The 27,756-nt window shown below is 50.5% G+C and overlaps 1 protein-coding gene across 2 annotated transcripts; it reads left to right on the top strand.

The window, feature by feature from the left end:
- KIF18B (kinesin family member 18B) lies at nucleotides 1–25,034 on the top strand. Of its 2 annotated transcripts, none has more exons than XM_048517324.1 (15): nucleotides 1–1,075; nucleotides 2,661–2,818; nucleotides 3,694–3,798; nucleotides 6,981–7,091; nucleotides 7,917–8,105; nucleotides 9,150–9,326; nucleotides 11,528–11,602; nucleotides 13,243–13,346; nucleotides 15,759–15,870; nucleotides 18,199–18,308; nucleotides 18,534–18,760; nucleotides 19,811–20,294; nucleotides 21,438–21,536; nucleotides 22,554–22,639; nucleotides 24,722–25,034. In XM_048517324.1, exons 1-15 carry the CDS (start codon nucleotides 751–753, stop codon nucleotides 24,760–24,762), a joined length of 2,403 nt encoding a protein of 800 aa, XP_048373281.1. In that variant the 5' UTR covers nucleotides 1–750; the 3' UTR covers nucleotides 24,763–25,034. The 2 variants fall into 2 exon arrangements, with proteins under 2 accessions (XP_048373281.1, XP_048373282.1); XM_048517325.1 differs by having other exon boundaries at nucleotides 24,725–25,034.
- The last annotated feature ends 2,722 nt before the right edge of the window (nucleotides 25,035–27,756 follow it).

Here is a 27,756-nt window from a genome sequence, read left to right on the forward strand (position 1 = left end):
AATCCAGAGCTGACAACCCAAAGTTGACTGCATGCAAAGCAGTGTTTTCGCAAGGGCAAATGCAGAATGAGTTCATAATGCATAAGCTGCCACTTAATTTTGCTTTTCAGAACTGCTGAATATGTATCATTTCACTTGTTCAGGGGGCTCCTGAGCTCTTCTCTGGCTTTTTTGTTGTTTTGGTGGGGGACATCAATTGGCCAAAAAGCATTTGGAAAGGCAGCCTTTAAGAAACACCAGGTCTGTTGACTCAGGTGAATGCAAACAGGCTGTCTTGCTAAGAAACAAATCAGAGGTGATTGCTTTTTTTTCCTGGAGAGGACAACTGTTATTAAAGTCCACATTTATAATCTTGCAACAAATGAAGTTATTGATTAGTCAATACAATCAATCAATGAGTGCTTTTGGCCCTTAATCCCTTGTAGCTAAATGGAGCTGTAAATGCGTTGCCTTGGCAGCAATAGACCGAGCTGGATTCAGTTCTGGGCTCTAAAATGAAGAGAGGTTCTTGAATCACTGGGAAGGGTTGTTTCTTCCCTGATCATGAGGGCCGAGTTGCCCTGAGGAGGGGAAACACGGTCCCCTTGTAATAAGTTTGCACTAACTAATGTTCATTCGGTTCCACTACCCAGTATTAATGTTGGGGAGATTCTACTTTGCCGTTTGCTTGAGCTAGTTCAGGGATGTGAATTCGTTCTGTTGCCTGTTAACGGGGCTCCGGTCTTCCCTCGAACACAGCATTTTGCTACGATGGTGTCTGAGCAATCTACTGAACAGGGCCACGTGTCCGTGGTGGTACGAGTGCGTCCCCAGACCTCGTGGGAGCAGGAGAGCAACCGCCCAAGGGTGGTGCAGGTGGTGAGTGACTGTCTGCTGGTTTTCGACCCCGAGGAGCCCAGACCCCCAGCGATCACGGCGGGTTTCCAAGGGCTTGATTCTGCCCCAAGGCGGAAGGGCAAGGACCTGACGTTTGCTTTTGACCGGGTGTTCGGCGAGAGTGCTGCTCAGGTGGAGGTGTTTGAGAATACCACCGAAGGCCTCCTGGATGCTGTCCTGAACGGCTACAACTGTTCTGGTGAGGAGGCTCGAGGCGGGCGTCTGAGTGTGTTGCGTGCTGTACCAACATTGGCACTACCGGTGTGACATCTTTCGGTATTGTCTGTCCCCTCCCGGCCTTGGGACTGGGAGCCATCATTAGTATTATTAATATTGTTTCACTGGGTTTTAGAATGCTGCTTATTCTGAGTTATGTATTTTAACTATTTATCACTTATTTATTGTGCACATGGTTTTAGTTGTGGTTTTGCTGGACACCGCCCAGAGCCCTTCAGGGGTGGGCGGTTTATCAAATTTAATAAATAATAATAATAATAGGGGGGCACAAGGTGTTGCTGCTACTGCGAGGGGGGGGGCAGCTCTGTGATAAAGCCTGTGCTTGGAATGCAGGATCAATAAGAGAATCGACCCGCTCCCTGGCCCCTTCCACACATGCAGAATATTCTGCTTCACTGTTCAAAATACAACATCAGAACTGATTTGAGAACTGTATTACCAACAGGATTTATGCTCCTTTCTGATAAGATAAAAATGGCTAAGCTTCTAAATAACTCTAATGCTGAAATCTCTGAAGCTATTGCTACATTTTTACTCTGTGTACTGCAAGTTGTGCAATAACGATCTTTTTATTGTATTTGGAATTCATGACACACACTGGTTTTATGCCTAATAAAGGTTTTGGATTTGGAACATGCAGAATAATGCACTTTCAATCCACTTTCAATCCACTTTTACTGTGCAGAAGAGCAAAATCCACTTTCAGATCATTGTGGAAGTGGATTGAATGTGCATTATTCTGCACGTGTGGGAGGGGCCCCTGTTGGAACAGACAAGACCAACCTGGAGAGACCCACTGGTCTGATTCAAGTTTATTTGGGACTGAATAGTTACTCAGGATTTTGAGCCAACCGAGGAAGGCTCTTCTCAGGCAAGGGTCAAAAGCTCACCCACCAATTTGGGGCGTTTCAACCCAGCCTTCCCTGAGAACGGCTCACCAGGCGCCCCGTTCCCAATTTTAGACCAATACTCTGATGTTCTGAGAAAAGCTACACGAGACAGTTTTCCAGTGTGGAAGAAGCAACATTTTGGGGAAGGGGAGGCAGAATATCACGTTCGTCTCACGGCAGATGTTAGTGGAACAGCAGGAAAACTGCCACGCCTTCAGACTGAAAATCCCCAGTTCTAGTGATTGTTGTTGCTCACAATTGGAGAGGTTGTGTTAAAAAGGCTACTCCATTAAAAGAAAATCTGTTAGTCTCGCTCTTCAGAAAGCACTACAAGACTTCTCAGGCCCTGAAGAGGGATCTGGCATTAACAAGGTGTTTCAAGTATCAGCTGGAGACAAAGGGTCCAAACTGGGTCAAAACTATGCTTATTGAAATTTGAAAATATAGTTGAAACAACACTTGTGAGGGGTGCATGCGTGTAGGGGACAGGATCACGCAGAGCAGTAGGGTGAGCTGAATCCCAAAATGGCTTCCGAAAGGGCAGAGTCAAACAGTCTCCTCGTCTGGCAAAGAGTCGCGTCAGTCGCTGCGGGGTTTGCGGGTTTTGCATTCTGGGACTTCTCAAACGAAACTCATTTTGATCCTTCTGTGCCACAGTGTTTGCCTACGGTGCCACCGGGGCTGGGAAGACGTATACCATGCTGGGGTCCGAGAAAGACCCGGGCATCATGTACCTGACCATGGCGGAGTTGTTCAGGAAAATAGAGGCCAGGAGAGAGCAGCAGCGCTACGAGGTGCTTGTCTCATACCAAGAGGTAGAGCGATTCATTTTTTAAGCTGCTGGTTTACAGAATGTGTAGCAAACTTTTCACCCACAGCTTTGAAGCTTGCGTTACACGTGTGTAAGTCAGACTGTAGATCAGCTCTCATAAGAACATAAGAACAAGCCAGCTGGATCAGACCAGAGTCCATCTAGTCCAACTCTCTGCTACTCGCAGTGGCCCACCAGGTGCCTTTGGGAGCTCACATGTAGGATGTGAACGCAATGGCCTTCTGCGGCTACTGCTCCCAAGCACCTGGTCTGCTCAGGCATTTGCAATCTCAGATCAAGGAGGATCAAGATTGGGAGCCATGAATCAACTTCTCCTCCATAAATCTGTCCAAGCCCCTTTTAAAGCTATCCAGGTTAGTGGCCATCACCACCTCCTGTGGCAGCATATTCCAAACACCAATCATGCGTTGCATGAAGAAATGTTTCCTTTTATTAGTCCTAATTCTCCCCCCCAGCATTTTCAATGTATGCCCCCTGGTTCTAGTATTGTGAGAAATGTGTCCACATTTTCTACCCCATGCATAATTTTATAACTTCAATCATATACCCCCTCAGACGTCTCCTCTCCAAACTAAAGAGTCCCAATCCCCATTCCTGGTAGACTCTAATCTGGAGAACTGGGTTTGACTCCCCACTTATCCCCATGAAGCCTGCTGGGCGACCTTGGGCCTGTCACAGTTCTCTCAGAACTCTCTCAGTTCCACCTACCTCACAAGGTGTCTGTTGCAGGGGGCGGAAGGGATGGTGATTGTAAGCTGTTTTGAGATTCCTTAAAGGTAGTGCGAGGTGGGGTATAAAAGACAACTCTTCTTCATGTCGACTGTTCTGCCTTCTAAAAATAGGTGTGTTTGTCTCCAGGTGTACAACGAGCAGATCCACGATTTGCTGGAACCAAAAGGTCCTCTGGCTGTGCGGGAGGACCCAGAGAAAGGAGTGGTGGTTTCCGGCCTCTCTTTTCACCAGGTTGGTCGGAGGTGGGAAAACGCAAACGCGGTTTCTTGGGCAACTAACAGCAAACTCACACTTACTCCAGATTCCGTCACAAGGAATTCGACAACCCCAGGGTGTGCACGTAGGATTGCAAAGAATTGTGTTGCTGTTTAGCATTTAGGCCCTGGGTGCTTTCCAGATCTCAGCCCTGATTAGTTCTTGAATCCCTGTTCCCAGCAGAAAGGCAGGGTGGAAGTATTTAAACTTAGTACGGTCAATCTCTCAAGGGCTTCAGACTGGCCAGGGGCGAAGAGATGGGGGGCAGGGTTGACCATGTAAGTAGGGCTGGCAAGAACTGAGAAGAAGTAGAGGTATGGGTGAAGTAAACTGGGTGGTGGGGGTGGCTAGGGTTACTTCAATGGCTGGCAATCAGACATCTATATATATAAAAAGCTAACAGTGTTTTTGTTGATGACAGTATACCTCAGTAACTGCTGGGCCAATTCCTCTGAAAATTCCCAGCCACTATAGTCAGCCAGGCGAGAGTGTTTTTAGATGTTCACATTCCTGAAATTTCACACCTGGCCCAGGTAAAACACCTTTTTCCTGGCGCTCCCTAGTGAAGGACATGCAGCTGCCTGTGTGTAACTGTGACCCTTAGAATGTTCGTGCCCTTAGAATGTTCACTCAGATGGCCAAATAGGAGCAGTGGAAACAGTACATAGGCAGTAACTCGAGTGGACGTGACACATACACACACATACACATGAGGGAGAGGGAGGGGTGGCATGCGAGGGGAGAGAGGGGAGAGAGGGGGGGTGGCATGCAAGGGAGGGGAGGCAGGGGGCCCAGCATCTTGATATGACCCACCCACCCTCGCGGAGGGAAAGGGAAGGGAAGGAGGGGGAGGGGTGGCATGCAAGGGAAGAGAAGTGAGGGAGGGAAGAGAGTGAGGGGCGACATGCAAGGGACGGGAGGGAGGGGCCAGGCACCCTAGGTTCCCTGAATACTGCAGTTACAGTTAAGAAAACCAGGCATGCATTACTCAGGAGTAAGCTTGGTACAGCAACCGTGACATACTTTGAATGGCTGCATCGCGCCCCTCAGAGGGTTTCCTCAGAAGCGACACCCATTGTCACCAACCAAACTTACGCCCAGGTAAAGGCTGGGCCCTGCTAGTTTTAAATAATAATTTGAGGAGCACATAAAAGGGAAATGAGCTCCCAGGGGAGGAGACTGTCCACTTCCGAGCACAGAAGCATCTATTTTTCCCTGCGTGCCGCTAGAGGCGCAGCTGGGCCAGAGTGCCTGGTGCGCGTTCTCTGTTTTCCACCCCCACCCCACCCCACTCAGCAGTGCCCTGCCCCCACCCCTTACCTTAGTGCAGGCTGGGGAAACGGCCTGTTCCCTTCAGGCTGAAAACAGCCTTGTGGGAACTACACTTCCCATGAGACCCTGGGGCTCGCAAGGTCTCCTGGGAAGTGTAGTTCCCACCAGGCTGGTTTTCATCCGGAAGGGAACAGGCCGCTTCTCCAGCCTGCACTGCTAAGAACATCAGAACAAGCCAGCTGGATCAGACCAGAGTCCATCTAGTCCAGCTCTCTGCTACTCGCAGTGGCCCACCAGGTGCCTTTGGGAGTTCACAGGCAGGAGGTGAAAGCAATGGCCTTCTGCAGCTGTTGCTCCCGATCACCTGGTCTGTTAAGGCATTTGCAATCTCAGATCAAAGAGGATCAAGATTGGTAGCCATAAATCGACTTCTCCATCAATCTGTCCAAGCCCCTTTTAAAGCATCCAGGTGAGTGGCCATCACCACCTCCTGTGGCAGCATATTCCAAACACCGATCACACGTTGTGTGAAGAAGTGTTTCCTTTTATTAGTCCTAATTCTTGCCCCCAGCATTTTCAATGAATGCCCCTTGGTAGAGGGGGGGGGGGGGGCAGGGCAGAGCCAGCAGGTGATGTGAGCACTGAAGGCAGCCTTCAGACAATCTCTGTGTGTCATCAAGCCACTGCTGACTTACGGCAACCCAGTCGGATTTTCAAGGCAAGACACCAACAGCTGGTTGGTCCCTGCCTGTGGATCACAACCTTGGTATTCCTCGGTGGATCTCCCACCCAAGTGCAAACCAGGCCGGCCCCGCTTGGCTTCTGTCATCTGGCAAGATCAGGCAAGTCAAGGCTCTGACAATCTCTACTTGCTTTAAAAAGAGGGGGGCAGAGGCGTTCCTCCCATTGGGCAAAGTGGGCAGTTGCCCAGGGCACCACCTTGTGGGAGGCACCAAAAATGCTGGTGTGATTTATTTTTGAATTTTCAGTGTTTTTTCTGTTTTTGGCCTGTAGGAGGCACAGTTTTTAGGCTAGCAGCACCAAAATTTCGGGGATTTTTCAGGAGACTATCCTGATGATATCACCCAGATTTGGTGAGGTTTGGTTTAGGGAGTCCAAAGTTATGCACTCCCATTGGGAGTGTCGCCATCCCCCATTGTTTCCAATGGGAGCTAATAGGAGATGGGGGTTACACTTTTGAGGGTCCATAACTTTGGACCCCCTGAACCAAACTTCACCAAACCTGGGTGGTATCATCAGTAGGGGCTCATGAAGATACTCTGAAATTTTGGTGCTGCTATCTTAATAATTGCACCCCTGACAGCAGGTACCCCCTAAATTTCCCCAGATTCTTTTTAAATCCACTCCCTTCCTGCCAATGTTTGTTTGTTTGTTTGTTTGTTTGTTTGTTTGTTTGTTTTCTTGCTTTCTTGCTTTCTTGCTTTCTTGCTTTCTTGCTTTCTTTCAATGCCTAATAAAGGTGGTGGTTGTTGTTGGGGGGGCATCAAACTCAGGTTTTGCCCAGGGCTCCAGTTTGCCTAGGTACGCCACTGGAGGGGCGGACCGTTTTGAGCTGTTGAATTTGTGACTGTAGCTCAGCGATGCCCACGGAGAACTCCCGTATCTCTGGGCTGGTTGAACAGGGTTTCTGTGGGTGGGATTTCAGGACTTCTTCATCTCCTGCAGTGACAGGTGGAGGAGAGAGAAGGGACACTCGGACTTCTTAGGGGGGTTGCGGAACGTGTCCGATGCGAGGAGGTGATCTGTTTGCATTCCCTGCAGCTGTGGTGGGTGCAGAGGGGGGGGGGCTGTCGCTCCAGGGCTGTGGCCGTCGAGCCTCTTCACCAGACCCTCCCCTTTCCGCTGGTGTCGTCCCTTCCTTTTAGCCCAGAACTGCAGAGCAGCTACTGAAAATGTTGGCGCGAGGCAACCAGAACCGCACTCAGCACCCCACGGACATCAACGCCGCTTCTTCCCGTTCCCACGCCATCTTCCAGGTAAGACTTGCAGTTGATTAGAAGCAGCGGCAGGCTGGGGAAGTCGGTGATTCCGCCTCCCCATCCCCATCCCCGAGCCTGAGACAGAGATGTCTCAGAAGTGGAAGTGGAATAAAATAAGCCATGAAGGCATTCTGTTTCCAGCGGTGTCCGGTGGATTTCAGCCTTAGAGGTTGGCCATGAAGTCAACAGCTGTCCTGGATCGGTCTTTGGTCTGGTCAGCACATCCAACTATGTGGCGTAGGAGGTTAAGAGCTCGTGTATCTAATCTGGAGGAACTGGGTTTGATTCCCCGCTCTGCCGCCTGAGCTGTGGAGGCTTATCTGGGGAATTCAGATTAGCCTGGGCACTCCCACACACACCAGCTGGGTGACCTTGGGCTAGTCACAGCTTCTTGGAGCTCTCTCAGCCCCACCCACCTCACAGGGTGTTTGTTGTGAGGGGGGAAGGGCAAGGAGATTGTCAGCCCCTTTGAGTCTCCTGCAGGAGAGAAAGGGGGGATATACATCCAAACTCCTCTTCTTCTTCTACAAACCATGGGCTGCATTGGGTAAGGAAGCGTGGAGCAGGTGCCATTTTGGGGAACGGTGCTTAAACGTGCGGCTGCAGAACCCCTGAGTGAGTTTCACTGCTTCAGGATGAGCAGAGATGCAAGAGGCCATTGATGTAATGGATAAAATAAGAATAGAATCCGACAAGCTGTCAGCCGGCTCTATTCTTTGATCAATATCCATTAACATCCTCCGGTACGTCTTCCGCTGCTCGTGGAGCTCCGGCGTCCTTCTGGCCTGGGCGGCTGTTGCCCTCTTTCTCTGCTCTTTGCAGATCTACGTGAAGCGGCACGACGCCATCGCCCAGGACCTGCAAGTGGGCAAGATGAGCCTGGTTGACCTGGCAGGCTCGGAACGGGCCTCTGTTGCCAACACAAGAGGGGAGCGACTGCGGGAGGGGGCCAACATCAACCGCTCTCTTCTGGCCCTGATCAACGTCATCAACGCCCTGGCCGATGCAAAGGTAGCGAGTGTCTTCCGTATTCCCACACACACACCCTTGTTTTGGCGTGGTTTGCCCAGGGACGCTTACTGGAGGCATTTTTAAAACGACATTTTATTTTAGTTTTCAAGATTACTTAGTTTTTTAAAAAATATATAGTTTGCTTGTTATCTTAAACTTCCAAGCCATTGACAAAGACGAGTACAAAGCATCAAATACATTGATAAATACATCCTAGACCAACTGATCAGAACTGATGGGTTCTTTCGGAGACGACACCTGCTTTTTGCAGCTCCGGCTCGACGAAATTAAAGTCTTGGCTTGCTTCCTGAACCTGGCAAATGAGGGCCAAGACAAGTCTCACCGACTTGGGGCCTCCATGGAAAAGGATGTGTTGCTTCTACTGGTCTTTAAAAAATTGTGGGAGAAGTTGACCAGCTCTTGGCTGTCAGCTGCAAAGGGCAGGATCACAGACACCAAGACCAGGGGTCTGCAACCTGCAGCTCTCCAGATGTTCATGAACTACAATTCCCATCAGCCAATTGGCCATGCTGGCAGGGGCTGATGGGAATTGTAGTTCATGAACATCTGGAGAGCCGCAGGTTGCAGACCCCTGCCCAAGACGGTGCAGCCCCCAATTCCACACACACACCCCACGCACAACAAACACTTAGTAGTTGATTGAATTTTAAGCCAGATCTTCTGAGACAATATTAGAGGACCTCTGAGTTTCCTCCGTGAGAGTCATGCCTTTAGATCTGTTTTGGTGTAATGAAATGTTTTTGTAAAAGCGCTTTCAGAACTTTTGACATGTAGTATTCCATATTGAGGCAATTTATTTTGCCTAGTTACCCTAAAATTTCTGCTTGGTTGTTTGTTTTTATAAATTGTTTGGCCAAATAGAAACTGAGATGGCACCAAGGAACGTCAGCCCCTGAACATGACTTCCTTTGCTACTTCCACACCAGGAAATGTGTTCATGTGAACAAGTAACCATGGAAGGATTGCTGGGAAATATGCACCTATTCATAATTACTCTCATAAGCAAATTCTCTTGGTCCCCAGAGCAAGAAGCCTCATATCCCCTATCGGGACAGCAAACTGACGCGCATTTTGAAGGACTCCATTGGCGGGAACTGCCGCACCATCATGATTGCTGCTGTGAGCCCGTCCGTGGTTTCTTATGAGGACACCTACAACACCCTCAAATATGCCAACCGGGCCAAAGAAATCAAACTCTTGGTGAGTACCCATTTAGAGTCTGATATGTTGGTGATCTGGCCTAGTCTGGCATCTCAGACTTATTTTCATCCCTTGGATGGATTTGTGTTATTTGTAATCCAACTTTCTTGCTGAGACTCAAGGCAGGTGACAAAATATAAAGCAGGGCAGTCAGATAGCCTGAGACAACAGGTGAACAATGCCATTGGATGAGGATTGCAGTATTAGAAGACATGCAAAATTAAGTAAAATCCATGCATATGCGGCTATCCAAATTTGGCTGGTGAAATAGGAAGTGAACACGCAGGTCAATACAGGGCAGGAAAGGCACATGGTACCTGAAATGCAGAGGCGTATCTCCAAGGGGACGGGGGGTCCGTGTTGCACCAGACACATGCCCCTGTGGGAGTGTGGCAAGGGCGGGACAGGGGCGGAGGATGCACCGGTGCACCGGGTGCTTTTCCCCGCTGCTACGCCTCTGCTGAAATGTTCCCAGCCCTGTGGGAGTCGCATGAAGAAATCCCCAGCCTTCCCTGCGAGATCCCTTCTGTACCCTCCAAAACCCTTGCAAGGGTTAAGAACATAAGAACTAGCCTGCTGGGTCAGACCAGAGTCCATCTAGTCCAGATCTCTGCTACTCGCAGTGGCCCACCAGGTGCCTTTGGGAGCTCACGTGCAGGAGGTGAGAGCAATGGCCTTCTGCGGCTGTTGCTCCCGAGCACCTGGACTGTTAAGGCATTTGCAATCAGAGATCAAGGAGGATCAAGATTGGTAGCCATAGATCGACTTCTCCTCCATAAATCTGTCCAAGCCCCTTTTAAAGCTATCCAGGTTAGTGGCCATCACCACCTCCTGTGGCAGCATATTCCAAACACACCAATCACACGCTGCGTGAAGAAGTGTTTCCTTTTATTAGTCCTAATTCTTCCCCCCAGGATTTTCAGTGGGTGCCCCCTGGTTCTAGTATTGTGAGAAAGAGAGAAAAATTTCTCTGTCAACATTTTCTACCCCATGCATAATTTTATAGACTTCAATCATATCCCCCCCCTGTTGAATGGCTGGCACCACCAACCCTTATAACTCTCCCCCAAAACCCTTTAGAGCTGGAATTCTTGTTTGCCCCTCATGAAACCACCACTTAAAAAGCCCCCCCACTCCAAATTCTACATCAAGACAAACTGGACTCTGCAACCTGCATAGATAAATGTCTGTAAGTTTGCATGTCGTGCGAAGGAGCACTGTGATTGCCAGACACCCCTCGTGCTCCTTCTGTGAGCTTCCGAAACTCCCCCAGACATGTGCCTGTACTTTTAAGCTGATGTTCAGACTCACAAGTACTAGAAACTTGAGGGTTTTTTTAAAAAAAGAAGTGAGATTCTCAGGACTTTGAATTTTACATCCCATGCCACACACCCTTGGCTTGCAGAATATTCCTGTCCATCACCGTGTGACCAGCTGCCTTTTTCTAACACTGGTCAGCAAGGTGGGCACAACTCCAGTCACAGCAATGGGAACTGGATGCAGAATGCGACATCCTGTGTGGGTCGGTTTTGTGTTCTTTTTTTCCCCCCAAGCAAATTTCTAGTTATGTGACTATTAAGACAAGAGGTAAAACTGTGGCTCCTTTCTCCTCGCTCAAAATATGACGGAAACGTAATCTCCACCTACTTCAGAACTTTCATCGTTCAGTTTTCCCGACTGAATGTCGCATAACATAAAAATCTGGGGGGCAGTTTCAGTGTCTGGGTGATAGACAGACTGACCGGGTGTTGTGGTTCTTCTGGGCTTTGTGATCACGGTCTGGTAATTCCTGCTCCTAATGTTTCACCTGCAAAAAGTACCAGACCACGGCCACACCGTCCGGAAAAACCCAGAACACCCGGTTGCTTCCAGCCATGAAAGCCTTTGACAATGCAAAACGGTTGCTGCTCTCAATAGCACTTCAGTTCCTCCCAGATTTATGGAACTGGTGTGATACTCTGATGTTAGAGTTATGCACAGACGTGGGAGCTTTTGCCTGGTTGGGCCCCAATCAACGAAAAAGCAGGAACTTATCAGTCGGAGTTCTTGTGGGCTAAAGGGAAGCGTAGTTGTTCGTTGTGTTTCCTGAGGCCTCCCGTTCTTGCACAAGCTGGTTCAAACGGGGCGGCTGGGCTTCGCTGCCGTCTGGTCCTCAGCTGAACTGATGCCGGTTTGCTCCTCTTCCCTGCCTCGGCCTGCAGATGAAAAGAAACACCTTAACGTTGGACTACCATATTAGCCAGTACGCCGCTATTTGTGAGCAGCTGAAAGCTGAGGTAAGACAACCTTACGGAGAGCTTCTCTCTGGAGGGATCGAGTATTCCCACCCCCACCCCGAGGTCATGTCAAAGACCTCTTCCTTTCTGGTGAAAAAGGGATTATTATTATTATTATTATTATTATTATTATTATTATTATTATTATTATTATTATTATTATTATTATTATTATTATATACATAACAACACAGCACAAGTGTCTGGAATTCATCTCTATTATTATTATTATTATTATTATTATTATTATTATTATTATTATTATTATTATTATTATTATTATTTTAACTTAATATACCGCCCCATCCCGAAAGGGCTCTGGGCGGTGCACAACATAAAACATCACACATAAAACATCATAATATATTAACTAGAGGAGCGAATCAAAATTATAATTAATATCTACGCTCCATCACTATACAATCCCATTTAAAACAGCAGTTAAGAACATAAGAACTAGCCTGCTGGATCAGACCAGAGTCCATCTAGTCCAGCACTCTACTACTCGCAGTGGCCCACCAGGTGCCTTTGGGAGCTCACGTGCAGGAGGTGAAAGCAATGGCCTTCTGCTGCTGCTGCTGCTCCTGAGCACCTGGTCTGCTAAGGCATTTGCAATCTAAGATCAAGGAGGATCAAGATTGGTAGCCATAGATCGACTTCTCCTCCATAAATCTGTCCAAGCCCTTTTTAAAGCTCTCCAGGTGAGTGGCCATCACCACCTCCTGTGGCAGCATATTCCAAACACCAATCACACGTTGCGTGAAGAAGTGTTTCCTTTTATTAGTCCTAATTCTTCCCAGTTATTTCTTAGTACAGGCATCCCACGAAACCCTTACTTAAAACCTAAAACCCTCCCAGAGAAGTGGGGGGGGGGGGAAGACAGTGGGTCCCGATGATGTTAAGGACCCCTATATAGCAGAAAGGACAAGGGGCACCTCACGCTGATCTCCAAAGGCCCGGGTGGAACAACTCAGCCCTACAGGCTCCCAAGGAAATCGCCGAGATCTCGCAGGGCCCGACAGCTGGGAGGGAGAGTGTTCCACTGAGGCCGGGCCAGAGCCGTAGCTGCCCTGGCCCGCTGCGGCGGCCAGCCGCGATCACTGAGGGGCCGGGACTCCAGGCAGATTGGCCCTCTGCTGAACGAGGCTGGGCGGGGACATATGGGGTAATGCGTCCCTGGCGGTGTACGAGGGTCCAAGGCGCGTAAGGCCTTAAAGGTCAACACCCACACCTTGAAGATGATTCGGAACTCAACTGGGAGCCAATGCAGCCTGCCTGCCTTCTTGGTGCTTTCCTGCACCCCCTGCTTGGCCTACTCAAGGTGCTGGCGGGAGGCTACAAGCTGGACCACCTCACGCATCCCACTTTTGCCCCATTCCTGGGCTTGGTGCCTTGGGTGTGAGCGCCTCCCCCCCCAGGTTCCAAATCCTGCTTTGGGCGTTACGGTTCTGGGAAGGTGCTGAGGATTTTCGTGCTGCTGTTCCTCTCTCAAGAGGATCTCCTCTCCCGCGGTCTTCTCTGGGAAAGGTCTCTCAGAGGCTGCTGTGATGGTGAGATCCTCCTGCTGCTTTCGGGGGATGCTGCCCTCTCTCTCAGGCGCTTCAGGAACCCCAGAATCGAGTGGTTTTTGTGGCTTTCAGGTAGCAGACCTGCGAGGAAGACTCCAAGCGTATGAGGGAAAGGGCCCGCTGGGGAACCCCCACGGCTTGACGCATTCTGGCCCCGAGGAGGCGGAGCTCGTCAGGTAGGGCTGCAGTTTCTGAGGGGGGAGGAGGGCTGGAGGGTGACAGTCTGATGCCTGGCAAGCAAGAGGGGCGCTAAGGCGAGCGCTGGCCGCCAATGAAACGTGGCATTGGAAGGAGATCTCTAGGACATGGTGGCAGGGGCTGATGGGAAATGTAGTCCATGAGCATCTGGCGAGCTGCAGGTTGCAGATCCCATGGCCAATTGGCCATGCTGGCAGGGGCTGATGGGATTTGTGGTCCATGAGCATCTGGCAAGCCGCAGGTTGCAGACCCCATGGCCAATTGGCCATGCTGGCAGGGGCTGATGGGATTTGTGGTCCATGAGCATCTGGCGAGCCGCAGGTTGCAGACCCCATGGCCAATTGGCCATGCTGGCAGGGGCTGATGGGAATTGTAGTCCATGAGCATCTGGCGATCTGCAGGTTGCAGATCCCATGGCCAATTGGCCATGCTGGCAGGGGCTGATGGGATTTGTGGTCCATGAGCATCTGGCAAGCCGCAGGTTGCAGACCCCATGGCCAATTGGCCATGCTGGCAGGGGCTGATGGGATTTGTGGTCCATGAGCATCTGGCGAGCCGCAGGTTGCAGACCCCTGAGCTAGGAGAATGAAGATCCTTATTCTGTTTTCCCCACTAGAAATTAAACCTCTCATTTCAAGGTATTTTAAGTTTTCATCAGCCCAGTCTGGAGCCGATGGGGACGACAGCCCTTTCGTGCCGCTTCACCTGCCCTGAAGAGCTTTCTTGCATGGGCGCGGGAAGCCCAAGGAAATTTTCTGTAAAAAACCCTCACCTACAACTCCCCCAGAGGGGAGCATAGACATGTGTCGTGGAAATCGTGGCACACCTCTGCTGGTCCACAGGGGCCAATCGAGCTCCGGAGGCTGGCTGAGGTTGGCCACGCCCCCATGCTGATGCAGCTGGGGTTGACACGGGGGTGCGGATGCGAGGTCCCGGTACAGTGACTGGGCATCAGCAAATTTGCCCCTACACCGGGGAAAGTGTCGCAGGGAGGGCGTTTTTGCCAGCGTCAGCCTGCACCGCCTCCAGAGTGGGATTTGTCCTCTCTGCCCGTTCTTTAGAAAGCAACATTCTTTTAAGTGTAGTGGAATCAAAGACACCATCCCGATAGTCCTCACCCTGCTGATAACTACATGTGAAAGAGGGGTACTAGGGAGAATAGAGCTCAGACTGCGGCTCGATGTTCATGGATACTCATAATTTATCAGCTCCTCAGCCAGTGTGGCCACTGGCCATGCCTCCACCACGCGCTGGGGCAGGGGCTGATGGGAATTGTAGCCCATGAACATCTGGAGAGCCGCAGGTTGCAGACCCCTGGTATAGAATTCCTGGTAGGGTGGGGTGGGATCGGAGGGCCGCAGCTGGCTAAGAACGGGCAAAGAATCCTCTCTCGGGCTGCAGACTCAGCGTCCGGAAACCTCTGGCTTGACTCCTCTGCCACGAACTCATAGACGCCTTCAGGAAGCCGCCGTTTCTTGTCCTCGACTGCCCTCGCTGTGCCCGGCCTCACAAATCTCCCATGGGGGGGAAATGCCGTACTGGGCAAGCTCGTTGTAAGCTTTACAATGAAACAGGGTCTTTAAATACTTCGATATATATATAGGCCGTGGGTGGGTGGGTGTGTGTGTGTGTGTGTGTGTGTGTGTGTGTGTATATATATAGGCCAGGGGTAGGGAACCAGCGGCTCTTCTGCCCTTGCACTGTGGCTCCATGAACCGAGCCGCTGGCCCCATCCTTGCCCACCCTGCAGGCAGCAGGGCGGGCGCACCAACTGCCCACGGTCGGCTGGGCCGCGCCGCGGGATTCCCCTCTCGCCAGCCCCGTTGGAGTGGGGCGGGCGCTTTCCCAGCGGCCAGTGAGGCCGAGCCGCTGGCTTCATCCTTGCCCGCCCTGCAGGCAGCAGGGCAGGCGCATCCATGCACTTCTCAGAATGAGCGGAGTAAAAGGTAAAAAAAACCCCTATATATATACAGTGTTATCTTTATTTTGAATGTCAAAAATTATTTGTGGCTCCAAGTGTTTTCTTTTCCCGTGGAAAACGGGTCCAAATGGCTCTTTGAGTGTTAAAGGTTCCCTACCCCTGTGATAGGCCAATGTCTCTCATCCTTCTGGGTGAAGCAGAGGGTCCGGAGAGTTGAACTACATGATATGACCCGTGGTGTTTCGGGTCTGAATTCCCCTGACTTGATTAGCAGGGTCTGGCGCCAGCTGTTGGCAGCCGAGTCAGGGACCCAGATCCTAGGAGCTGCAGGTCATAACATGTCATTCAGGCTAAGGGTGGGGGCAGCATTGAACTTTTAAATCCCTGCCAACTTTGCCAGCAGTGGCCCTGCCAGCAGTGGCCTTTTAAATCCCTGCCAACTTTATATGATCTCTTTTGCCTTCTGTAGGGTGAAGGAAGCTGGTTTCGGTCATCCGGGTGATCGAGAGACAGAAGCACAACCGGAGCTGCTCAAACCAGGCTGCCCCTCCTCTTCTTTGGGAGGAAGCAGCCTAAAGCAAGTAAGGGGAGAGAGGCTCGGGAGTGGGGCCTAGATCCGGGAACGTGGACAAGCGTGCACTTCTCCTACTGGGCTTCCGATGTTCCCTTTTGTGATCTGTTTTGTTTCTCGTCCTGTGATTTTGCCTGGACCGCCGTACCCGTGTGCCTGGCATGTTCCCTTGCTAATGCCAGGGCTCCTAGCTGTAGTTGCTCCTCTGCCCTACTCCTGAAAAGGTGATGACTAGGTTTCTGGTCAGCAAGAGAATCCAGAGAGCCGGCATGGTGTAGTAGTGGCTGAGAGCAGTGGACCGTAGTTTGGAGGACTGGGTTCGATTCCCCTCTCCTCCCCATGAGAGGCAGACGTTTATCTGGTGAAGTGGATTTGTTTCCCTGCTCCTCCACATGAAACTTAACTGGGTGACCTTGGACCAGTCACAGTTCTCTCAGAACTCTCTCAGCCCCACCTACCTCACAAGGTGGCTGTTGTGGAGGTGGGGGAGTTTGTACGCTGCTTTGAGACTCCTTGAAGGAGAGAAGGGCAGGGTATAAATCCAAACTCCTCCTCTTCTTCACTTTGGTCCAGAGTGCCTTTGATGTTGCCTTCAGGGGCTAAAAGGCATTTTTCTTGCCTCTGAAGGTTGGAGTTTCCACAGTGGACTGTTGTGGTACGCTTTCTATGGAGTGAGCTAAAGAGCACGCTCAGCGCCATCTACCGTGTTTCCCCGAATATAAGACAGTGTCTTATATTAATTTTTGCTCCCCAAGATGCGCTATGTCTGATTTTCAGGGGATGTCTTATTTTTCTGTGTTCTGTTTGTCGGGCATGCTTCCAAACAAAAACTTTGCTACGTCTTACTTTCGGGGGATGCCTTATATTTCGCGCTTCAGCAAAACCTCTACTATGTCTTATTTTTTGGGGATGTCTTATATTAGGGGAAACAGGGTAGAAGTCAAGGAGCATCCAGCTTGCCAGATTTTTTTTTGGGGGGGGGGGGGAGAGGAGCAAGTCCCCCTGCGTCCATCTAGTCAGCCTCAAAAAGTAATTACGAAGACCTGTTGAAGGACTTCATGGCAATTTATATGATGATGTTGAAAAGTAGGACCCTGTTTCCCTGAATATAAGACATCCCCGGAAAATAAGACGTAGTCGAGGTTTTGCTGAAGTGCGAAATATAAGGCATCCCCCGAAAGTAAGACGTAGCAAAATTTTTGTTTGGAAGCATGCCCGTCGAACAGAACACGGAAAAATAAGACATCCCCTGGAAATAAGACATAGCGCATCTTTGGGAGCAAAAATTAATATAAGACACTGTATTATTTTCGGGGAAACACGGTAATAACTGCAGATTGGCATGAAAAGAGTTGGTATCAGAGGTCAGAGAGAATGAGTGACAGCCCCCCCCCCCCCCCCCCCCGGCCTGATGTTTTGGGTCTTTTTTGGTCTGAACTCTCCTGTTCACAAAACACAGAAGGCTTTTTCTCAGTCCCGCCTGGTCCCCTCAAGTTCCCCACCTTCTCTGTCCCGCTTCCCTGCTGTGGCCTCCACCTTTATCTCTCTCAGACCCCGGTCTAGTCCTCTCCTCTGCCTTGGGCGCTTCCCAGGAGAGGCTGGGTGTCCCCCACCCCTACCTCAACCTCTTTGGCTCCCAGACAACCCCAGACAAGTTGTTTTGTTTCCCCCCACAAACCTTGCAGCACAGTCTCCAGGGGACGCTCCCCTCCTCCTTATCAATTAGAATGACTCTGAGAGTTGCATGATGTCACAGCAAGTCAGCCAATTACGGATGTGAGCTTACAAGCAATGAGAACCGTTTAGAAGAAGAAGAAGAGTTTGGATTTATATCCCCCCTTTCTCTCCTGCAGGAGACTCAAAGGGGCTGACAATCTCCTTGCCCTTCCCCCCTCACAACAAACACCCTGTGAGGTGGGTGGGGCTGAGAGAGCTCCGAGAAGCTGTGACTAGCCCCAGGTCACCCAGCTGGCATGTGTGGGAGTGCACAGGCTAACCTGAATTCCCCAGATAGGCCTCCACAGCTCAGGCGGCAGAGCGGGGAATCAAACCCGGTTCCTCCAGATTAGATACACGAGCTCTTAACCTCCCACGCCACTGCTGCACCTAGCCCAGGGGTCTGCAACCTGCGGCTCTTCAGGTGTTCATGGAATGCAATTCTTATCAGCCCCTGCCAGCATGGCCAATTGGCAGGGGTGGCAGGGGCTGATGGGAATTGTAGTCCATGAGCATCTGGAGAGCCGCAGGTTGCAGACTCCTGGTTTAGCCTTTCCTGTAGAATATAAATGGTGTAATGCCTTTTGCTATCTCTGCCTTTTGCTATCTTGGATGAATTCAGGACTCGGGAAGGAAACCTGGTTGCTCCATCACAGAATCCTCAGGCCCCGTTCTACCACAGGGAAACATGCCTGTTGGGCAGCAGAGAATGGCGAGAGCTCAGCTGGAGAGGTGAGTTGACATGGGGGCGGGGCCAAGGGTTTGTTCAGCCTGTCGTCCCGCCTACCTGAACTGAAGCCACCGACATGCGGTCAAATCAGCGCCAAGACACGTCACCGTTTCTGGAGTCTGCTTTCCTCCTGGAGGGCGGTCGGCGCTTCTCAGCACTTCGGAGGATTTTTATCTGTCCAATTCTGGTCCTGCAGTTGTTGCTTGTTTGTTTGTTTGTCCCTTTAGATTGGTGGCGACCGTCTTGAGCGTGGCCCGGAAGCAGTATTCTGTGCTAAAAGCGGCCAGCCTCCTCACTCCGGATATGATCATGGAGTTTGAAGAGCTGGACCACTTGGTGCCCCGACAGTCTGGAGAGCCGCCGAGGGCTCCTGCTGCGGACCAGCAGCTAGAGGAGCCCCACACGGTCCCCAAGGTTGCGCTGCCGCTGGAAGGGCCACGGTTTGCAAATGACGGTATGCCTTTCACTGGTAGCAAGATTGACCCAGTTGGGAAGGGGCTGCAGGATTTAGGAGGGGGGCGTCTCTTAATGCATTACATAAGAACATAAGAACTAGCCTGCTGGATCAGACCAGAGTCCATCTAGTCCAGCACTCTGCTACTCGCAGTGGCCCACCAGGTGCCTTTGGGAGCTCACAGGCAGGAGGTGAAAGCAAGGGCCTTCTGCTGCTGCTTCTGCTCCCGAGCACGTGGTCTGCTAAGGCATTTAAGAACATAAGAATGAGCCTGCTGGATCAGACCAGAGTCCATCTAGTCCAGCTCTCTGCTACTCGCAGTGGCCCACCAGGTGCCTTTGGGGGCTCACGTGCAGGAGGTGAAAACAATGGCCTTCTGCTGCTGCTTCTGCTCCCGAGCACCTCGTCTGCTAAGGCATTTAAGAACATAAGAACTAGCCTGCTGGATCAGACCAGAGTCCATCTAGTCCAGCACTCTGCTACTCGCAGTGGCCCACCAGGTGCCTTTGGGAGCTCACAGGCAGGAGGTGAAAGCACGGGCCTTCTGCTGCTGCTTCTGCTCCCGAGCACGTGGTCTGCTAAGGCATTTAAGAACATAAGAACAAGCCAGCTGGATCAGACCAGAGTCCATCTAGTCCAGCACTCTGCTACTCGCAGTGGCCCACCAGGTGCCTTTGGGGGCTCACGTGCAGGAGGTGAAAGCAATGGCCTTCTGCTGCTGCTGCTCCTGAGCACCTGGTCTGTTAAGGCATTTGCAATCTCAGATCAAAGAGGATCAAGATTGGGAGCCATACATCGACTTCTCCTCCATAAATCTGTCCAAGCCCCTTTTAAAGCTATCCAGGTTAGTGGCCATCACCCCCTCCTGTGGCAGCATATTCCAAACACCAGTCACATGTTGGGTGAAGAAGTGTTTCCTCTTATTAGTCCTAATTCTTCCCCCTCCCAGCATTTTCAGTGGATGCCCCCTGGTTCTAGTACTGTGAGAAAGAGAGAAAATGTCTCGTTCTTTATCAATCGCAGCTGCACTTTTGACTTCCTTTCCCACAGCCGAGCGGGCCAGCGCAGCAGGCAGTTCTGGCTCCCCACCCACCCTGCCAGCCCCAAGCGATTTCAAGACCCCCCACCTCCCCACCAAGAGGAGGAAGAGGACATCGGGAGGAACGACTCCCTCTGGAAGACACAGGCCAAAGCGTCAGCGGAAAGCTAGCCCCCCTCCCCAGCAAGTGAGCTCCCCAGAGGGGTGGGCCGTCCTTGTGGGAGCAGACTGTACCAGCACCCCTCTTGTGGAGAGGATGAAATCTAGCCCGACGGGTCTGCCTGCCCTGCCGCCGTGCCCTCCGACCGTCACCGAGGGCCGGGTGCCCCTGGGCCCCTCGGCCACTCAGAACTGCTCTACGCCACTCCCCCAACGAGGCCTGAACACCACTTTCGAGCTTAGCAAGAACCCCTGTGCCAAAAGTGGTCCGGAATTCATTGGATGGGAGAACCTCCAACAGCTCCCCAATCCCCTGGGAGGGCCTCTTCTACCCAGGTGAGTGTCTCTGAGCTACCTGTGTTTTCTTGTCTTTGCAGAGGGGGGGGGGGTGCGTCGCAGACTCAGTGAAACTAGAGCGGCCTTTCCAGATCCTAACTGGCCACAGAGGGGGCAGCCAATACAGTGAAACAGTACACGGCAGTAGGCGCGTTCTCTGGCATGTGGTATCATAGAGTTGGAGGAGACCCCTAAGGGCCATCAAGTCCAACCCCCTGCAATGCAGGAACACACAATCACAGCGCTCCAATGGTATATTTGATGGCCGATGCTCCCTTCTCTGTGGTGCTGATTAAATGTCTTAATTTCCTTTTCTTTTTTGTGGCTTCGGCAGCGCTTGGTGGGCCTGTCTGTTTCTTCAGATTTAGTCCTTGGTTCTGCTGCGGAGGGATGGGAGGTAGCAAGACACCACGTGAACAGCAGCATCCAACTGTCTGATTTTTCAGCCCATTGGCCCACTACGCCGGTTACACAAAATCACTGCACAAAAGTTGAACTGGGAGGGCAGCATCTTGAAGGAAGGAGGCAGTTCTTTTTAAATGCCCTATGAAATGAAAGTGGCCGACTCCTTGAAAGCAAAGGCCTCCTTATTTAATTTGGGGTGTGTGGAATGTTTTCATTTCTGATAGTCCAGCAGTGCCAAAATGACTTCAAAAATTAACAAGTTTGAGGCCCCTCAGGACTGTTTGAAGAATCCGGGTCTTCAAATACGCGCTGTGACCAACTGCTGATTTGGTCCTGCGACTAGAGTTGGAAGTCAAAGGACGGCAGCCCCACCGGCTGAAAAGGAGTGGTGGGCCCCAACCCGTTGTTTTCGCTCTGGTCTCCTTGAAAATGGCAGAGAACTGCGTTTCCTACCCTGTTTCCCCGAATATAAGACATCCCCTGAAAATAAGACGTAGTAGAGGTTTTGCTGAAGTGCGAAATATAAGGCATCCCCCAAAAGCAAGACGTAGCAAAGTTTTTGTTTGGAAGCATGCCCAACGAACAGAACACAGAAAAATAAGACATCCCCTGAAAATAAAACATAGCGCATCTTTGGGAGCAAAAATTAATATAAGACACTGTCTTATTTCCGGGGATACACGGTATCATGGGTGTGGGGACAGCTCCACTTACCTTGCTCTGATTGGCCAATTCCAGGGCCTCCATGCCAGTGTTCACCATGAAGGGCTCCTCCATCCCGAGATCGTCATCCTTGGCTTCCAGACCATCCATGAAGAGGAGGAGACAGGTCACAGGGTAGGTTGTCTCCATCTTCCAAGATGAGCACAGATAGAACTGGACCCAGATTGGGTCTGTTTATGTTGTGCGATGAGGCGGGAACGGCCTTTCTTGTTTAATCAGAGTCATCCCTGTGTGGGTGGCGCTTTGCAAGGGGAGAAGCATTTATTCCAGATTAGTTTCATCCATGACAGAGGAAGGGGCTGTACCGGAGGCTTCCCAGAAAAGGTGGGTTTCAAGAAGATTTGAAGAGAGAGAGAGAGAGGTGGCCTCGTGCAGGAGCAGCAGTGGCGTAGGAGGTTAAGAGCTCATGTATCTAATCTGGAGGAACCGGGTTTGATTCCCAGCTCTGCCGCCTGAGCTGCGGAGGCTTATCTGGGGAATTCAGATTAGCCTGGGCACTCCCACACACGCCAGCTGGGTGACCTTGGGCTAGTCACAGCTTCTCGGAGCTCTCTCAGCCCCACCTACCTCACAGGGTGTTTGTTGTGAGGGGGGGAAGGGAAAGGAGATTGTCAGCCCCTTTGAGTCTCCTGCAGGAGAGAAAGCGGGGATATAAATCCAAACTCTTCTTCTTCTCTTCTGGGGGGCAGCTCTAGGCACAAGTGGCCGCGAGGAAGAATGGATGGACTTGTTTGATACCTTTTGAGGGGCTGGAGGGGGGCGGGGGCTCAGGCTCAAATCTTGACTCTGCTGCCGCAGCTTTCTGAGTGGCCCCGGGCCAGCTGTGTTCTCTGTCAACCTAACTTGTGGGGTGGTTGTTATAAGGAGAGGAGAAGAGCTGCGTTGGATCCCCACCAGGGAGAACAGCTATGAATGTCTGAGCAAGTAGTGCTTGAGGGAGGATTTCTAGAAGGAGCCTGAACATCACCAGTGTTTGTAAATATATTGAGTGCGTGTGTAGATTTGAGGACTTTGCTTTTCTTGGGCTTGCAGTTTGGACACCTGGGGGCGGGGAGGCTAATGCCGAGACTAAACAAAGACCCACTAATGGCCTAGAAAAAATAGCATGTCTTTCCTCCTGTCTCGTTCCAGTTCCCACTCGTTGGGTGTCCCACGCAGCCGGATCGCCAGGCTACAAGGCAACTCTGCGAAGGCTGCACAGACCACGGATACGGCAGGTAACCAAGCTGCAGCAAGGAACACAGGTCAGGTCAGATCCTGCACCTCACATAAGCCCTGTTCATCCCCAGCCTAAACTGAACCATGTTGCCTTCATGGAGCTACGTGTGTTAAGGCTGATAAGCGATCAGGGGGATAGAGCTCCGCCCTTTAAAAGGGGCATAACCAGCCCTATGCATGAATCATTCACATCAAAGCCAAACACTTGCCATTCCTCCCCCACGGTATCTCAGCAAAGACCCACACTGCTGTAATTTGTACCAACTGGAGTTTCCGGAGCAGGCCCAAGGGCAGCCCAGCCTAGAGCAAGTTGCAGTAGTCCAACCTAAAGGGGATCATTATATATAGATGACTGGGGCCAGGTTGGATTGAGACAGGTAGGGTGTCGGTAGTGAGCAACATTTGTGATGTGACGAGGAAGCATCAAGAATCACACCTGGACTCTTGCCATTAGGCACACGTGTTAACTACATGTTGTCAAGAGTCAGAGGTTGGCCACCTCCCTCTGTACCTGGCTGCCTTAGCCACAGGACCTCCGTCTTCGATGGCTCGTTTTCAACGCTTTCATCCACAGCTCCCAAGCAGAATATTTATTGGTTCTGGTGGGTTTTCCGGGCTGTGTGGCCGTGGTCTGGTGGATCTTGTTCCTAACGTTTCGCCTGCATCTGTGGCCGGCATCTTCAGAGGTGTATCACAGAGGGAAGTCTGTTACACACTGTGTCCAGTGTCTCTATGATACACCTCTGAAGATGCCAGCCACAGATGCAGGCGAAACGTTAGGAACAAGATCCACCAGACCACAGCCACACAGCCCAGAAAACCCACCACGACCAGTTGAATCCGGCCGTGAAAGCCTTTGAGAATATTTATTGTTCATTTTGTTAGATTTATAAGACCCCCCTTCCTCCAGTCAGCCGTCCATCAGCAGATGCAGCTGGGCGTCATCAGCAAAGTGATGACATCCTAGCGTAAAGTTCGACGTTCACTTGTCAATAAGTCACATATAGATGTTGAATAGTGTCGGAGAGGGGAGAGAGAGATGAATGATCCGCGAGCAACACACACACACAAATGCACAAAAGCTGTTTGTTTATTTGAGTTATACCCTGTCCTTTCCCATCAAGTCAAGCTAGCTAGAGGGTCAATTGGCCATGCTGGCAAGGGCTGATGGGATTTGTAGTCCATGAACATCTGGAGAGCCGCAGGTTGCAGACCCCTGAGCTAGCTAGACAAAAGAAAGGAGGCTGGTTAGTGTCTAAGAAAGGGCAGTGGTTCTGTCTTAAAGGGGGGCCCACGAAAGCTGCACTGAGGGGGAAAATGTTTCTGGAAGCAAGAGAACACCCCCATACAGTGGGATGAGTGCACAGATCCAAGATGCGCACACATATTATGGGGGCGGGGGGCAGCAAGGGACCAGTTTTTATACTGAAGCCCTTTAACAGGTTGCTAATAATACACAATATGAGCCGTGTGGCGTAGTGGTTAAGTGCTTGCACTGCCACTCACACGGTCAGGAGTTCGAGCCCCCTGTGGGTCAGATATCCTGGCAGCTGGCTCATGGTCAACTCAGCCATCCATCCATTTCTTGGTCAGTAAATGAGTACCTAGCTCATAGCTAGGGGGTAAAGAATAGCCAGGGAAAGCAATGGCAAACTACCCCAGAAAAGAGGCTTGCCTATAAAATCACTGCTCGCAGTGGTACCTCACAATCGGATACAACTCAAGGGGAAACTACCTTGCAATAGCATGCATTTTTCCCACCATTGATATGGAACCACTCTGCAAACTTGCAGAACTTATGTTTTTACAGAGGTTGGAGAGGAAACCGTACCTTTTTCTTGGCAGGGCGAGGATGATTTCAGATGTGGTGTAACGATACTGATATCCATATTCTGATGATCTTCTTCTAGCTCCTCACCTAACTTTTTGTGTCTTCTTGGCCGTTGGCCGTGGTGTTCCCTTAGGAGTGGTTTTGTGGGCTGGAGCCGGACACAGAGGCTGCAAGAATTGTTTCTGTGTGAGCTTGGGCAGGCTGTGACCTACGGATCCAGTGCATCCCTCACTCTCTTGTGTTGTCCCAGCAGGAGGTCCATCTTGCGGCACCGCGTGGAGATGGCGCTGAAACGGTTCTAGAGGATTTGCCTTGTCTCAGTCCTAGAAGCTGATTGGCTGATGACTTCTTTCACAGTTTGGGGCTGTCAACATCCTCTCTCTTTGTTGTCTTGTAATAATACAATTTCTCTCTCTCTCTCTCTCTCTCTCTAGAAGTAGATATATCCTTGCTTTGTTTTCTGAGCCCAGCTCCTCCCTCAACCTGGCCTTGTGCGCTTACGATAAGCGGTCAGAAGCCGAACAGCAACTTATCTTTTTAAATAAACTCTCTGGGAACAAGAACCAGGGTGCGAGGTTTTATTCAGTACTGCCCTAGATCTTGTTTTTGACTGCTTCCCTCCCTCCTCCTGAGTTGGGGGTGGAGGTAGACAGTGTGCACTGGATTTCGGACCCAAAATAGACGTGGCACAGAGTTCCTTGTCTCTTTCCCATGAATGTGTGTAAGTGTAACCTCTATCTGTGGGGCAGAACTTGGAATGAGTCTGCAACAACAAATTAAAAAACAAAACAAAATGGTTTACTTTCTTAACATATAACATCAACATTTAACATCAGACTTCAAGGTCCTATTCAGGTTTCACTTCAAGTCCTTCTAGTTACAGTCTACTGATACTGCCCAGTCCAATTCTCCTTTGCAAGTGGGTTGGCTGCTGAAGACTCCAAGGGCTGGGTGAACAGGATTCGACATGATGAAGGTTTCCAGGAGAACTCTCACCCATTACAACCACAAAAAGAAACCCTGAAACAATAAACTTCAACATTTACAACATAGCAAAAATAAACAACTACCTTCCCAGTAGTTCCCAACAACATTGCAGTTACCTTAACAAGGTGTTCAGGGCTTATACAAATCAAGGTCCGAGTCTGGTAGCCTCGTCTCCTCCAAACTACATGAGGTCTGCAGCCTCTTGCTGCTTTGAGTCTCCACCCCTTACTGGGTCAACCCATTCTGAGCATGGGGGTTACATAAGCTGAAAAGGAGCCTCAAATCGTTGTGGTTGGAAGCAGAGGTGTGAGGAACCGGAGACCTGCTTCGCCCACACCCCTTCCTGCTGGTGCCCAATATTTGCCCCATTGGGTTAATGTTATTGTTTTCCCTGTATTTTCAGCCCATTTCACCATTGCGTTTTTGACTCTCTCCCTCTCCGTTTCTCGTGTCAATAAAATATCGTAAAGTTTACTTAGTTCCTTTCTCTCAGTGGATCTCATTCCCTCATCCAATGTATTAGATTCTGTACTCAACCCGCATAGTTCCTTGTCTTTCAAATAGCTTACTTTCAATTGAAAATGTGAGAACTGTTGGGTTTGACAATTGTCTTTTACAATCAAAGTCTTAGGTTTTAATTCTGGTTCACTGTCTTTTCCAAAAGGCAAAACTCGGGTGAAATCAATGGACAGCTACACGGAATTCACGGAATAGCTTCCAAAATCTAAAAAGGAAGGAGAAACTTGGAACAGTAGAGAGATGCAGATGCGCTGAGTTACCTTATGGCACAGGTGTCAAACTCGCAGCCCTCCATATGTTATGGACTACAGTTCCCATCATCCATGGTGGCAGGGGATGATGGGAACTGTAGTCCATAACATCTGGAGCGTGCGAGTTTGACACCTGTGCCTTATTGTATTTGGGGGTGAGAAACCTTCATTAATATCACGGGGGGGGGGGGGCGGGGGTCAGGACATCGCAAATGTACCAAAATGCCATGAACAATAGCAGTGTCTTATAATGGTTAGAGTGTCGGGACTATGATCCTGGAGAGTTTTACTTCAGGAATAATGCCAGTAACTTCAAGGTAATCCTATTATATAAAAGGTTAGCTGTGGTGGCAATGTTAGGCCTTGGAACCTTAAGCCAATAAACGGACTCTGAAGTATCAATCAGCAGTGTTTATTGATGAGATATTCAAGCACCATACTTGCCGAAGCTGGCATTTCCCGTCCCATTTATCCCCCACAGGAAACCCCCCCTTCCCAGAACTCCCAAGAATCTCCAAACCGGGACTGCCCCCAAGGTCAGCAGCAGATAGCGAAGGAGTCACATGGCTTCCAGCCCCACACAAGACAACGAATGTCATTCTTTTTTCGTGGGACAGAGGTGGCAGGGGAAGCCTAGTTTACTACAAAGCGTGTGAAGCCATAAAGTATAGCTCAAGTAAAGAATGCACAGATGGCGGTGGTTTCATATAGCAGGCTGGTGACATATATCTTAGGCATTTGTTTATTGTTTTCACTGGTTGCATAGAATCAGGAATGCATCTCATTCACCCAGATAAGCATCCCCCTGACACTTCCAGCCGATCGTCCTCCACGGCTCACTTACAGCCATACGCACACCGTTTGAGGGTGGGGCTGACACAGAACAGGTGAAAAACAACAAGCAAAACAGGGGTTGTCCTTCTCCGCCACCACTGACTAATTACAGTCACGGTACCGTCTGCAGCCGCCTGTCAGGCCTGCACCATTCTCGGTCTGGCAGTTCACGTGTCTGCACCAAGGCCACAGCTGGCCCAGCCATTATCATCGCCGGAGGTGAAGAAGGCCTCCCCCTGCCCACATGCAACTAGTCAATAGAGCTTAACCGTTCACGCTTATCTGCCTTCCTCCGAAGGAGTGAACTGTCTGTCCATAAACAATGCCTCTGTCCCCACCGTCCTTTCTAATGCTGATATTATGGGAATGCGAGGGTGGGGGGATTATGGGCTGAACCTTTCTGTAACTTACAGGTATATACTGAGGCCAGAGAGCCAAACTTCAGTTTTGGCTATCTGAGCCTTGGGCTGACACGGTTCCAATAAAGCTCTTGAAACCTTCTTGAGTCTCGTTTGGTGACCAGAGTAACAGACCCTCACTGTGCCTGAGGAGGAGCAGGTGCAGACATCGGCTGCTCCCCGGGGGGGTGGGGGTCATGACTGCTGGTGTTACCGTGGGTAATGGAATCAGAAAATTAAGCCCAAAAAGCTCAAGCTGAAAATGAATAAAATCAAAGAAATGTTTTAATTCAGGC

The sequence above is a fragment of the Sphaerodactylus townsendi genome, linkage group LG15 (genome assembly GCF_021028975.2).
Source record: "Sphaerodactylus townsendi isolate TG3544 linkage group LG15, MPM_Stown_v2.3, whole genome shotgun sequence".
NCBI lineage: Eukaryota > Metazoa > Chordata > Lepidosauria > Squamata > Sphaerodactylidae > Sphaerodactylus > Sphaerodactylus townsendi.